The sequence below is a fragment of the Ciconia boyciana genome, chromosome 16, assembly GCF_034638445.1.
Source record: "Ciconia boyciana chromosome 16, ASM3463844v1, whole genome shotgun sequence".
NCBI classification, from domain to species: domain Eukaryota; kingdom Metazoa; phylum Chordata; class Aves; order Ciconiiformes; family Ciconiidae; genus Ciconia; species Ciconia boyciana.
Genome location: NC_132949.1, coordinates 13,217,215 through 13,230,611, shown reverse-complemented (window position 1 = coordinate 13,230,611; position 13,397 = coordinate 13,217,215). Strand labels below are relative to the sequence as shown.

Below are 13,397 nucleotides of genomic sequence, written 5' to 3'. Positions count from 1 at the left end.
TCAACCTCCAGGCAGACCTGGCAAAGCAGTATCTGAAAGCCGGTGTGAAAAACATAGGCACCGTGTTCCTGATGACTGACGCGCAAGTGGCAGACGAGCAGTTCTTGGTGCTGGTGAATGACTTCTTAGCATCAGGTACGTCTCTCATTGCTTCGATTTCTTCTCTCCCCCTTTTCAATGTTGTTTTGCTCATGGTAGCCTCTGTAATTCTAGAGTATACAGAAGGGCAATATATGAAGTAAGCTAGAAGATACGTGGGTTAAGCTCTAGAGTAAAAGCAGTGCTAAGGTCTACTTGGTGAGGATGCACTTCATCACCTGGTAGATTTTCTTCTTTCTCTGATGTCTTGTACCCAGTTTTTCCATACTTCATGGTATACAGCATGTGGTTGTTAAGTGACATGTCTGTTGTGATATTGCATCTGAGGACAGAGCCAAAGGAATGTATCAACAGATGAGGAGTTTGACCTATGGATCCCGTGCATCCACACTCTAGTTGCCTAATAAAATAGGGTTGTTCCTGGCTAGAATATTTGACTGGAGTGTCTGTGAGTTGGTGGATGACGCAAAGCCACCAGATGACCATGTCTCTGTGTGTCAACTAGCTGCTTATCCCATTCCAGTCCTTTTCCTCTTTGTTTTTCCAGATGCATTTAAGTTTTTGAGTTGTTGCTTGCCAAAACAATCACAGAATAGTCAGGCTACATGCCAACGCACTGTTTCCCTGCAGAACACGGCACGAGTATGTGTGGATGAGCACTCCCCATGATGGGTGCACTGCAGCTATGGTGCACATGGGAGTGTGCAGCTGTGTCACCGTGACCGCACTAGGTAGCCCGGAGTGAGCATATTCCCCAGACTCCCTGGTAAATCACTGCTACTAACTGCGTGCCACTTGTTGCCTTATTTATGAGTCGGGAGTGGGAAGATACCAGCTGGTTCAGGTGACCTCCATGGATGGTGAGGGGTGCAGAGTTGACAGCACAGTGGAGCGATAGTTTGTGAGTAACTCCAGAGTTGACATATGTGGCTATAAATTAGCCAGATGGTTTCAGCAGCAAACAAGCCCTGCCTGTGATGAATTTGTAACCAGGAGTAAGGACAGGGGTTGTTGTGGAGGGTGATGAGTAGCTCCCACCACCTCTTATGCGTGGTGGAGACGACATAAACATCTCATGACTCAAAGTGAAGCTCTGCAGTGTCCTGCAGCAGGGGGCAGGTCGAGCAGCCTGGCTTTGGGATGTCCAGGTCATCTTACGGTGGCTTTGAAAGGCATTATGTTTCCCTGTGGTTGCTATGTGGGGAAGTGGGGACAGATCAGAGGTCTTCACTCAGGGTCCAGGGAGGTGACGTAGAATCGTAGCCGGACTGAGGAAGGGACCATGCAGCAACTGTGACTTCCCATGACATGAGCTAGTGCCGCCCAGTGGGTGCTGAGTGGTGGGTCTGACTGCTCTCTGCTATCTGCATGCTTGTTTTTCTTACTTATTTCACTTCTTATCATCGCCTAAGAAGCTAGAACAAAATGTATATTTTAGTCTTTCTTATAAATGAGCAGATTTCTGATTAGTGTATTTTCCTAAGTGATTAGTGCTCATATTGACAGTGTCTCACTCAATAATGATGATTTCAATCAAATCAGAAGCCAGAAAGGAAGTGAATAGGAGATAAATTAAGGAACCACTAAAAAAATATTTGGTTGGGTACATTTTTGGCAATCAGTTGCATAACTATTAATTTAAAAAGTTTTAAAAATATTTCTAACTTTTAAAATGTTTTGGTGATCTGGGAATTATTTGACCACTGCTGGAAATGGCATTGAACAGCTGCAGAAATTTTACATGTAACTAATTCATTTGCAAAACTAAAATGATTTTATTATCGTGTATAGCATATTAGGTATTTGATTTTTTTTTTGGTAATTAATTAGCACTGTAGGTCTGAAAAAAATGGACTCTATTCTATGTTTGTTTACCTTGTGCTTTTATAAGAAAGTTTGCTCTTACAAGTGTTTATTTTTTAGCAGAATGACCTTCTGTGCCACTTTGCTGCTGCGGGGGCCTGTGGGCACCTGGCACAATGATTTTTCTCAAGGAAGGGTCTTCCCTGAGCTTCTGAAGATGGAGGCAGCCACTTCTCTTTGCCCTAAGACTGCAACAAAATCCAGACCAGTAAACAAAAACTTGCCCTCTTCTCTTAGGTGAAATCCCTGATCTCTTCCCCGACGATGAAGTCGAAAACATCATCAACAGCGTGAGGAATGAAGTCAAAGGCCGGGGGCTGGTGGACTCCAGGGAAACTTGCTGGAAGTTTTTTATAGAGCGTGTTCGACGACAGCTGAAGGTGAGACAGAGGCTGGGGGAGTTCAGGTCCTCACCATCAACCTGGGTGCAGGGGCATGGGGTGGAGATGCTTTGGGCTACCTTGTATGGAGGTCAGACTGCAGCTTGAAAGGCTTTTCTGCCTGTTCATGATATGAACTGTGATCATCTCAGCAAGTAGTACTAAAGCATAGGAAATGCTGTCTGTTGTCATCACTTCTTGGGCTTTAGAAAGCACTATAGGAGTTGAAAATTTTCTCTTTCAAGAGCTGAGCAGGACCAGCCTTTCCATTTTCAAAGCCATGCACAGGGGTTTAACTGGGGTGCATCAGGACTAGGTCTTGCTGCTTGGAAAACTTGCGCAGGGGATCAGTCTTCATGTTGTTGATAATCCATAGCCAGAATTAAAAAACCACTATCTTAAAAACAGAGTGCTGGGAACTGGGTGGGACACAACATGCTTACAGGATTTCTTCCACTGTAGCCCATGTTCCAGCACAGAAAGGCCTTGTAAATATGTCGTAAGATCCCAAAACAGTTTCAGGACTTCCCACGTATGCCCAGCACGTGGAGAAAGTACAGTGCAAGAAGGAGTTAGACTCTTCCAGAAGGTATTTACCCATCAGCAGGACTGCACAGTGCTGGGGTCCCAGAGCAGGGAGGTAGGCTGGGCAATGAGTGAAGACTTGATCTTTGCATAATGAAAGCATATTGCATATCCTTCTTCTTACTCACTGCTTCGTTTGCATTGTTGGGACACGTTCACTGAGGTAGGGTGGCCTCTTCCCTTTTTGATGTAGGTACACACATGTTTAGGATGGGGAACAGCTGGTGAGTTGATTTTTGAAGGAAAATTTGGGGACCATGCCACAGTATAGATGCCCAAGGAGAGGGAATCCAGTCCTCCTCTCTCTCCCTCTCCCAGTGTAGAGGGGAATTTCTGATCAGTGCTGATGCTGTTTTGTAGCTCTTCTAGCACTTTGATTGTCTTCTGCCTGGTGACCCAGACATATTCCCATTAGCTGTGGAGGTACACTGGAAGGGCAGTGTGAATGTGATTTACTTGAGGCTGATCCCTTTTCCTTGTCTGCCCTTCTCCTTAACGGTGTGTTAGAGCAGATGAATGGGGTCAGCCAGGAAGTGCTGTTTATGCTCCCCAGCATTTTGTGGCAGCATCATGTGCTGTGCAGAAAGCTGACAGATCTGTTGCTGGTCCAGGGCATGCTGGACCTCTGGGAGCAGCACAGGAGTGGGGCTTGGCCCAGCGGAGCATGAGCACCAACACACCTTCTGCCTCAGGGTCTTGAGAGAGAGTAGTGTAGGTGCAAAAGAGGGCTTTTGTACATGGATAGCTTCCTGAAGCATGCCTGGTGCTGAGAGAGCAACATAGAGGTGCCCAAGGCTTATGCTTGAAGGTGTAGGAAGGATTTCTATGTGTCTGTCCCCTGCATGTGAGCATGCAGTGGCCATGTCAGAGGAGCAGAAGCTCTGAGTTCAGCTGCCTCTTCTGAAATGGAAATGAAAAGTGGTTTTATTACAGGCTGGCTTTTGCAGCTTCTAAAAAACAGATCTTAGCTCATGGTGGAGGTGGTGACACCTTATAGAGATGTCTGAGCTGACAGCAGCCTGCCCCATGGCACTTGCAAGGCTGTGCAGGTACCAGCCAGGGCTAACAAGTGGGAGAGGGATGATGCATTGAGTAAGGTAATGCTGCTTCCCAAACCAGCCCTTGCTCAGATATTGCTACTTCATTGCATGGTGGCAACTTGTCTGTGTCCTTCTTTGTGCCTGATTAGCAGAGCTTGTAAATCCAGCTGCAGCGGGCTTGCAGGAGAAGGGCTGTGATGAATGGGGGTGGCAGGTTTTGGTCCTTGGGTCTTATTTTGCAGTTAAAGCTGGTGGTGGGGCAGCAAAGAGGAAAGGTACTTTGCCTTGTCCTGACTTTACACCCTGGACGAGGAGTTTCCTTCTGGAAAACGGAGAGCTTGTGCCTTCCTGAGAGGAGCTAAGCAGGCTGGCTGTGGGGGAAGGAGGCTCCCAGCCTGCAGGGAAAGGCAGGTGGGTGAGGAAGGGCGCTGAAGACTGGAGGAAGGAGAAATGGTGCAGGGCTGGGAGGATGCTGAGCAGGGGAGTAACAGCCCCTTGACCAGGCCCCAGAGTAATGTGAAGAGAGATTTCCCAGAGACCCGCAAACACTGCACAATTTGCTGCAACTCAGAAACTTTTAGCAGCTGTTGGGCTGAAATAAAAGCCTGAAAAGCAAAGGACCTGCTGCGCAAAAATGCAATGAGCAAGGAAAACGCATTCATAAATGCTTTTATTTCCATTCTGTTTTGTTTTGAGATTTCTCTATTTTAAAAAATTTCTCATTCTGATAAAAGCAGATTTTGGGTTTGAGCCACCTCAACCCTTTTCAATGCTGGCTTTTGTGGAAACAATCCAGGCAGGCCTGTGGTCCTGCCAGAAGTATTTAGATCCATTCATTTTAATTCCTGGTTGCACCACTTGAATCTGGATGCCAGTTCCCTGCTGGGTGAACCTTTGTGTCACTGCTAAAGCAGGGAAGAGTGGTTATATTAAACCCCGGCTGCAGCCTTGAAAGTTTGCCAGGCTTCTGCTTTTGACCATAACAATGCTTAACACCACTGCTTGTCTTCATTGCAGAGAAAAAATGTGTCTACTGCTAGATTTTGTCTTTTCCAGGCCAGGCTTGCTGGCCTGAAGTGCAAGGGCTCAAGGATTGAGGTTGCTGTACCCTTAGCTGGTGGTGCAAGATCTTCCTTTGGAAGTGGCTGGAAGAGCCTGGGCTGGGCTGTGTGGCTGGAGCCCGGCGCTTGCTCCCAGCCGTGTCTTCTCACCTTCTCCTTCCTTGGGCTCCGCAGGTCGCGCTGTGTTTTTCGCCCGTCGGTAGCAAGCTGCGCATCCGCAGCAGGAGGTTCCCCGCCATCGTCAGCTGCACAGTAATAGACTGGTTCCAGGAGTGGCCACGGGAGGCCCTCGAGTCTGTCAGCCTCCGCTTTCTGCAGGAAACAGAGGCCGTGGAGGTGAGCACCTCACCCACCGACATCAGGGGGTGCCCGAGTCATGCCTGGGTTTGAGTTCCTCTGCGGGGTGCAGGCGCTGGCCACCTCTGGCCACACAGTGCTGGTGGCAGCCAGATGTGACCTCGTCCCTCCATTCAGTGCAAGCAATGCCTCACACAATGAGGACAGTATTGCAGAGAGGGTTTGCTCACCTTTATTGCCCTCCAGCACTTATCCAGGACATCTGGGTGACTGCTCGTAGAGGAATTGCTGGTAGCGCTGTAGTGCATTAAACTTAATCGAAGCATACTTGAAATACGGTCCAGGTTTTTCAGAGGGGCAGGGACCTTAGCAGAAGTATGGCCATGGGCACCACGCTCGTGTGTGTTTGTAGACTGATAGTATTGCCATTGAAATGACTGCTTTGCTAGCAAGGGAGGCAGCTTACAAATCGGTGCAGAAAATAACCTAATGCTTATGATTATTGCAGGGAACATACACTTTCCTCTCCACATGCGTGTCTGAGTGTCTATAATTCACAAGGGCAAAAATATGTCAAGTTCTCATTGATGACAACCTGCTACTAGACTAAAAGAGATTCAGTTCTGTTTATTTAGCTTTTCTGGGCAGGATTTTGGAAGAATGAAGTCTACAATGTTTCTTTTTATGAGTGTTCACTTTCCCCATTTGTACAGAAGAAAAGCCCAAATTTATACTTAAAAGGCAGTTATTTTATAGAGCTGAATGCTAGAAAAATTGCTTGGAATAAGATAAAGTATGAGATAAAAAGATATAAAAAGAAGTATAAAGTACATGAACAGTCAAAGTTATTTTAGAGATAACAAATGAAAAGGGATCAACTTAGATGTTACATCCTGGATTTTGCTGCAGCAGAATAAAAAGTTAATAAATTCCTTTATATACAGCACAGGTCTGTCCTATATATAGCTGTTCTGTTTAAAATATTTTCTCCTTGTCTTCTCATCTTACTTTTAGCATTCAGTGAAAGATTCAATAAGCAAATTCATGGCCTATGTCCACACAAGTGTCAACGAGATGTCCCGATTGTATCTGAGCAATGAGCGACAATATAACTACACCACTCCGAAGTCATTCCTTGAGCAAATCAAACTCTATCAGAATTTGCTATTGAAAAAGGGCAAGGATTTAAAAGCAAAAATGGAGCGACTAGAGAATGGCCTGGAGAAGCTCAACAGCACATCTGCACAGGTAAGCAAACCCTTTGGGGTTAAAAGCTAATGTTTTCCTTGTTTCTCTAATAGAGACATCTCTGCATCCTGGTTTGAAGGAGAACTTTACAGACTGAAACTGTGCAGGGTGTAAAATTTTTGCTAGATCCTGGCTCTAGTCTGGCTTGAACTGGTTTTCTGGAGGAGCAGAAGCTATATTCTGTACTGGAAAGGAGAAGGGAAGAGATGTGTGTCCAGTCTCTGCTGTTTAGGTGGTGCTAATCCCAAATGAAAGATCACAGTAAGTAAAATGAGACAGGGAGACAGCTGGCTGTGTACATCTTCTTTTAATGGTTATATTTCAGCTGTAGTGACAAAATAGCTTATAAAATACAGGAAGATCAGTGATTTTTGGAGTTGCATCCAGGAAATCTACAATAACTTCAACAAGAATCCTGTCTTTCAAACTAAATAGAGCATGCTTTTAAAATAAGGCTGATGTTAATTTTCCTTGCATTATGCTATCCATCTTTAAGGAAAACTGATGTGTTTCTGAAATGTGGATTAGCCGTCCTAAAATCACCCTGCTGAAGAGCGACACTGGCACTCTTCTGTAGTAATGACTAGACGTTGTTCTGAGTATTTCACAAACCTCTCTGTAGTAACTGAAACTGCCTTTCAGAGCTTTGCTGTCTACATCTGTTGCTACTCCCGTTTTCCTCTCCATTTCATATTCTATTAACTCTTACAAATGTTCACTTAGAGGCGTCTACTGTGGCAAATGGGCCTCTCCTGAACGTGCTCCAAAGAAATGCAGGGGGTTGATGTGAATGAAGGACTAGCAGGTTCAACCCCTTCCATATATATGCTCTGGATAATGCTGGTGGCATAAATCATGTCTGTCACGCTCAATAGGATACATGCCCTACTGGAGGGTGATGTATGGGCTTTATTAGTGCCTCTCAACTCTTATAGTCTACATCTCACTTCAAACAGTTGCTTGCTTCATGATGAAGGACAGGTCTTGGAGGAAACAGGAGGGGAGTGGGCACATTTCATGTCCGTCCCCTTTGCAGGTTTTAGCATCTCCTTTGTAAGAATGCAGCTGAGGTTGAACAGCCAGTAGCAGAGAGCATCCATCACAACCAGTGATGCCAACCAGAGCAGTAAGTATGTGCCCTCACTGCAAAGCAGACCTTACAGCTACCTTACCTATGGAGGCAAATAATTTTGCTGACCTGTGAGGTGCTGCTGTTTTTGATGATGCCCCAGTGGTGGACAAGATGGGTTAGGTCTATTTTTTATTGGGAGCAACTAATATGAAACTAACTTTTTGAGAGGAAACAAGTCCCTGTAGTGTCGGTCAAACACAGGGACCCTTCTGTATTCCTCAGGCATCTCTTCATATGGGTGTTATGTTGGCAAGGGTTCTCTGATGAGCCACATAAAAGGTGCTGAGCAGTGGTGGAGGACTGGGGAGGAGATGGGAAGCCACAGCACCTGTGGGTATTGTAGGTTTTGCTATTGTAAGAAGGGTAAAAGAATGCTAAGTTCATACCTGGTTGGAGTAAGGCTGGGGCGAGAAGTGCCTATTTGTGAAGTTGATTAAGATGCCGAGCAGTGAGGAGAAATATGTCAGATCTGAATCTAAAATTAGCACTGGGGGCCTAAAATTAAACACCTAAATTATCATATGTGCGCGATAGTCAAAACTGCTGTTGATTTGAAACCAGAGTGTGGGTATTTAGCAGTATTGGAAATCATACCAGAACATTCAATCTTGAATATGGATTTGAAAGTCTGAACTTGACATTCACACATAGGTATGGTTGGTCTTGGTGCTGAAGAAGTGACAAGTCTTCTGTCTCACTCAGGTGTGTCATTTCCAGATTGTGTTCATGGTGCTTGGAAGTGATACGCTGTGGGTTTTTTTATTTTCAAAGCAAAGGAGGAGGATTTTGATACCTGGGTATGACTTGGTTGTGCCTTAGGTCTGAGGACTAGTGCTCCCATCATCAACATTCTCCAGATTCCTGCTGCTTGGATGCCGTGACAAGTTAATTATGAGTTTTATGTATATCTGTAGACCGTTCAGTGTGGCCTCAGCATGAGGGGGCTGTTGTGCAAGTAGTTGCAGAGTACTTTTTCACTTAGCTGATCCAGTTTTAAAATAACCTCTCCCCCTCCTTTTACTCTTCTCCCCTCCACCCGTTCTTTTTTTTTCTTTTGAGATTTGGACATCTTGATACCGTTGACCAACTTTTCTTCTAAGCAAATGTTTTCCGTTAGCTTACACACCTAACCATCTTTCCCTGAAGACAGTGGCTGTCCGCAGTACTCAGAAAAGCAGAAGCTGGCTTCCAGTTATTAGGACATAATAGACTTGGGTAGATGTGTGGGATGAGTCATTTGTTTTTCAGAGTGATGTTCGCTATGAAGAGGTCAGCGCTCTGTTCAGAGCCCATTGCTGAGTAATTTTTAGGATGACTTTGGTTAATATTGCATCACTGAATTCTGGATTCAAGTCTTGCTTGCTCTATCAATTAATTGCTGACCTTTGTGATGTATTTTGTGTTCTTGAAACAAGGCAGGGACAATCAGATAAAATGAGCCTTCTGGGAGTCTGCCCTCCAGGTTTTCTATTCTTTAATAATTCTTCTTATTCTGTCCTGGTGGTAGGCAAGCACTTCTTCCTTCCCTGTTGGAGTCACAGTACATTACCCTCGAATCTCTCCTTTGCTTTGATCTTTCCTTTTCTACCTCACATTACTAATTGCTTATCAGATTGTCCTGGACTCAGGAAGGTGCTCACAGGTTTGTCACATTTCTTAGCACTGTTCGGGACCGAGTACTGACCCTTTTGTGGCCAGTAATGATATTCCGTGTGCTAAGGCATGTGCTGGATCTGCCTGCTCACACGTTGATCTGGTTATTAGCCTGGTGTTGCCTATGGGAAGGAGGTTAATAGTGTTCTCTCTTCTCTTTGGGATGACACTCTGCTGTGGTTTTCCAAGCCACCTCAGTTTCTCTTTGTACCGGTATTCTCTTGTAGTTCTTGCTGTCTTCTGCTTACCAGCTATGTGTTACCCAAAAGGCATCTTCTGCTTTCACCAGTGTTGGCAGACACTGGAAAAGTCAGTGGTGTTTTTCTCACCTCCCCTGGATGTGGTAATAACTCTTCTGTGGTGTGTCTGGATGGTAATTTATAAAGCATGTGTCTGTGGCTGCTCCACAGCACAGCAGGGTCCAATGTGCTGGCAAGAACCAAGAAGGACAGGTCACTGCAGCACCCTGAACTCCACTGTTAGCTGAGAGAGCTCATGTCTTTGAAGAGATGTCAATCCCCAGTCCCATGTTCTTGTTTTGGACATAAACCAGTCTCTTTCTGCCCCTCCACGTGGAGCTGCTTCTCTTTATCTTTTCTAGCAACTCCCTGTGGCCCTGGTGGCCCTGTTGTCCATGCCTGTGTCCATGTGTCAGAATACATGCATGCCTTGCATACTAAAAGGCATGCATACCCTGTGCCTTTTAGTGTCTTCCTGAGCTCTGTCTTGCAGACTGATGGGTTTCTGGTATTCAACCTTCCCCTCACATTGAGTGTTCCTGGTTTCCTTTACACTGAGGTGCAGTGGGTTGATCTTGGCTGGATGCCAGATGCCCACCAAGCCATTCTATCACTCCACCTCCTCAGGAGGACAGGGCGGGGAGCAAGTAAGATGGAAAAGAACTCGCGGGTTGAGATAAGGACAGGGAGAACACTCACCAACTACCGTCACGGGCAAAAGAGACTTGACTTGGGGAAATTAATTTAATTTATTGCCAATCAAATCAGAGTAGGGTAATGAGAAATAAAACCAAACCTTAAAACACCTTTCCCTCACCCTTCCTTTCTTCCCAGGCTCAACTTCACTCCTGATTTCTCTACCTCCTCCCCCTGAGTGGCTCAGCAGGACAGGGAATAGGGGTTGTGGTCAGTTCATCACACTTTGTCTCTGCCACTCCTTCCTCCTCACACTCTTCCCCTGGTCCAGTGTGGGGTCCCTCCCACAGGGGACAGTCTTCCATGAACTTCTCCAACATGAGTCCTTCCCACGGGCTGCAGTTCTTCATTAACTGCTCCAGTGTGGGTCCTTTCCATGCGCCCTTTCCACAGGCTGCAGTCCTTCAGGAACGGACTACTCCAGCAGGGAGTCCCCCATGGGGTCACGAGTCCTGCCAGCAAAGCTGCTCCACTGTGGGCTCTTCATAGAACCATAGAATCATGGAATCATTAAGGTTGGAAAAGACCTCTAAGATCATCTAGTCCAACCGTCAACCCAACACCTCTGTGCCTACTAAACCATGTCCCAAAGTGCCACATCTACACGTTTTTTGAACTCCTCCAGGGATGGTGACTCCACCACCTCTCTGGGCAGCCTGTTCCAATGCTTGACCACCCTTTCAGTAAAGAAATTTTTCCTAATATCCAATCTAAACCTCTCCTGATGCAACCTGAGGCCATTTCCTCTCGTTCCTCTTCTCCATGGGGTCACAGGTCCTGCCAGGATCCTGCTCCAGTGTGGGCTCATCAAGGGGTCACAGCCTCCTTTGGGCGCATGCTCCAGTGTGGGGTCTTCCACGGGCTGCGGGTGGATACCTGCTCCACCATTAACCTCCATGGGCTGCAGAGGGACAGCCTGCCTCACCATGGTCTTCACCATGGGCTGCAGGGGAATCTCTGCTCTGGTGCCTGGAGCACCTCCTCCCCCTCCTTCTTCACTGACCTGGGTGTCTGCATAGTTGTTTCTCTCACATCTTCTCACTCCTCTCTTCTGGCTGCTGTTGCACAGCAGTTTTTTTTCCCCTTCTTAAATATGTTATCCCAGAGGTGCTACCACCATCACGGATTGGCTCAGCCTTGGCTAGTGGCGGGTCCATCTTGGAGCTGGCTGGCATTGGCTCTGTTGGACATAGGGGAAGCTTCTGGCATCTTCTCACAGAAGCCACCCCTGCAGCCCTCCCCCCCACCAAAACCTTGCTACACAAACCCAATACATGAGGCCAGATCAATAGGGCTTCCCAGCTTCAGTCTCCTGAATGTTGTCACCTTTTATTTGTCTCCATCAGTCTTCATCCTCTCCATCTGAGCACCAGCTCCAAGGAACAGGCATTGCATGACATGATAATATTTTCTGTGCTGTTCTCCTTTTGCATCATGGTGTTTTGCATGTGATGTGGTTGCACCATGGTGTTATCTAGGATGTTGTTGGTAACCCCAACCAGGAGTGCCATGGAGCTGACCCAAGAATGACCAGGGAAGAGCAACCTGGAAATGCACTTGAAGGATGGTAGATGGCCCTGCTCCTGATCCAAATGATTTATAATGCTGCTGGTTTTCATAGGGTGGACTAGAAGTATGGGGGGGTGTCAGTGCAAGGAGGGAAACTGTGTGTGACTGTTGGAGAAGTTCTGGGTTGTGAGAGGACAGAAGATGGGAGCTGTGCTGGGAAGGTTTTCTGCACACCCTGAGGTAATATATGTTAGTGGTGGTTGGGCTTGGCCACCTCTGGGTTTTGGAAGTGTAGTTTAATGGCTGGAAATATGACCAGCATGTGGGTTTTCCAAAGAAACAGAAAATAGCTCTGTGTACAAGCTGCCATCCTTTTTGGATGGAAGGTCCTTTTTGGTGTGAGAGAGGGGAAGTTTGAGTACCTTCTGTTACTGTGACATTTGTAGAGAGACTAGAACTTTTCATGCCTTTATTCCTAACGTTGCTCTGCCAGGGATGGTTCCACAGGCCACCGATGGGAGCACATTTAAGGTTTCTGCTGTGCCTGTGCCTTCCCGAAGGTGGTGGTGTGAGGCCTCCCTGCTCACTGGTGTCTCATCAGGCATTTTTATGTCTGGGCATTAGGATGTGTGAGAAGGGAGGAGAAATGGATGTGTCAGACTGTTTTTGCTGTGGATGCAAGTACAGCATTAAGGGAAACGTATTTGCTGTGCTGAGGGGGTCAAACTGGAGGAGTAAAGTTCATAAATGTACATTCCCTGTGCCAACCCCAGGACGTCAGTAAAGACAGTGAGTTTGGTTATTTAGGTGTAGCTCCTGTTTCTCTCTTTCCACTGCACAAACACTGTTAAATTATCCCTGCTCAACTGTGTTTGAGCTTTAGCCTCACTGGGGAAATGTGATTGTTTCCTTTCATGTTCCAAAATCCTGCTGTAGGTAAGGAAGGCTGGAGGTCACCATATGTTCCCTAGATGCGGTGTGGTCTATTGGCAGAGGGTCCAGCAGAGCCTCAGGATACACATCACAGCTCTGACTTGCATCATTTCCACTGGGAATTTAACATGTAACCCAAGCCCAGCTGGGCAGGGACCTTTACAGTAACATACACTTATGGGCTTCCAAATATTTCTTTCAGGCAAAGCCCTAACTTTGCTTTTTTTGCTTTTTGCTTTTTTTAAAATCCTGACAATGTCATAGCAAGTCATTTACCCTTCCATTATTGCATGTGCTTGGCTGAAAGCAGGTTTCGTCAGGGCATTTTCTGTTCTCACGGGCTGCACTGGAGGCTGAGTTTACATCTGCTCATTTTATAGCACTGTTGAGTGCTAGTGGGTTTTAATCCCTTGCTTTTTTTTTCATGGTCATGTAAACCCCTAAAGCTCCCATTCGTGTATGTATCCAGCACATGATTACTGATTTTTGGGCAGAAGGTCGCAAGCCATATCTGCCATCAGCGAAGCCTCTGACTTCAGTTTCCTGCAATCCCCAAAGATGTGGAGCTGAACAAGAAGCTGTTGCTGAGTTTGCTGACTGAAGGGATTATGTGCTCCTGCGAGCCCAAAGTCATTTGGATTTACAGTCGCGTCTTTGTCCTG

At 46.3% G+C, this 13,397-nt stretch overlaps 1 protein-coding gene across 1 annotated transcript in view; it reads left to right on the top strand.

Moving 5' to 3' along the window:
* Nucleotides 1-36: 36 nt before the first annotated feature.
* Nucleotides 37-13,397, top strand: part of LOC140660476 (dynein axonemal heavy chain 9-like) — a 122,822-nt gene continuing 109,461 nt past the window's right edge. Inside the window, exons 1-4 of the mRNA XM_072881382.1 lie at nucleotides 37-135; nucleotides 2,200-2,342; nucleotides 5,203-5,364; nucleotides 6,340-6,573. Of these exons, the coding sequence (XP_072737483.1) occupies nucleotides 72-135; nucleotides 2,200-2,342; nucleotides 5,203-5,364; nucleotides 6,340-6,573 (603 nt within the window). The 5' untranslated portion in view covers nucleotides 37-71. The remainder of the gene's footprint in view (nucleotides 136-2,199; nucleotides 2,343-5,202; nucleotides 5,365-6,339; nucleotides 6,574-13,397) is intronic.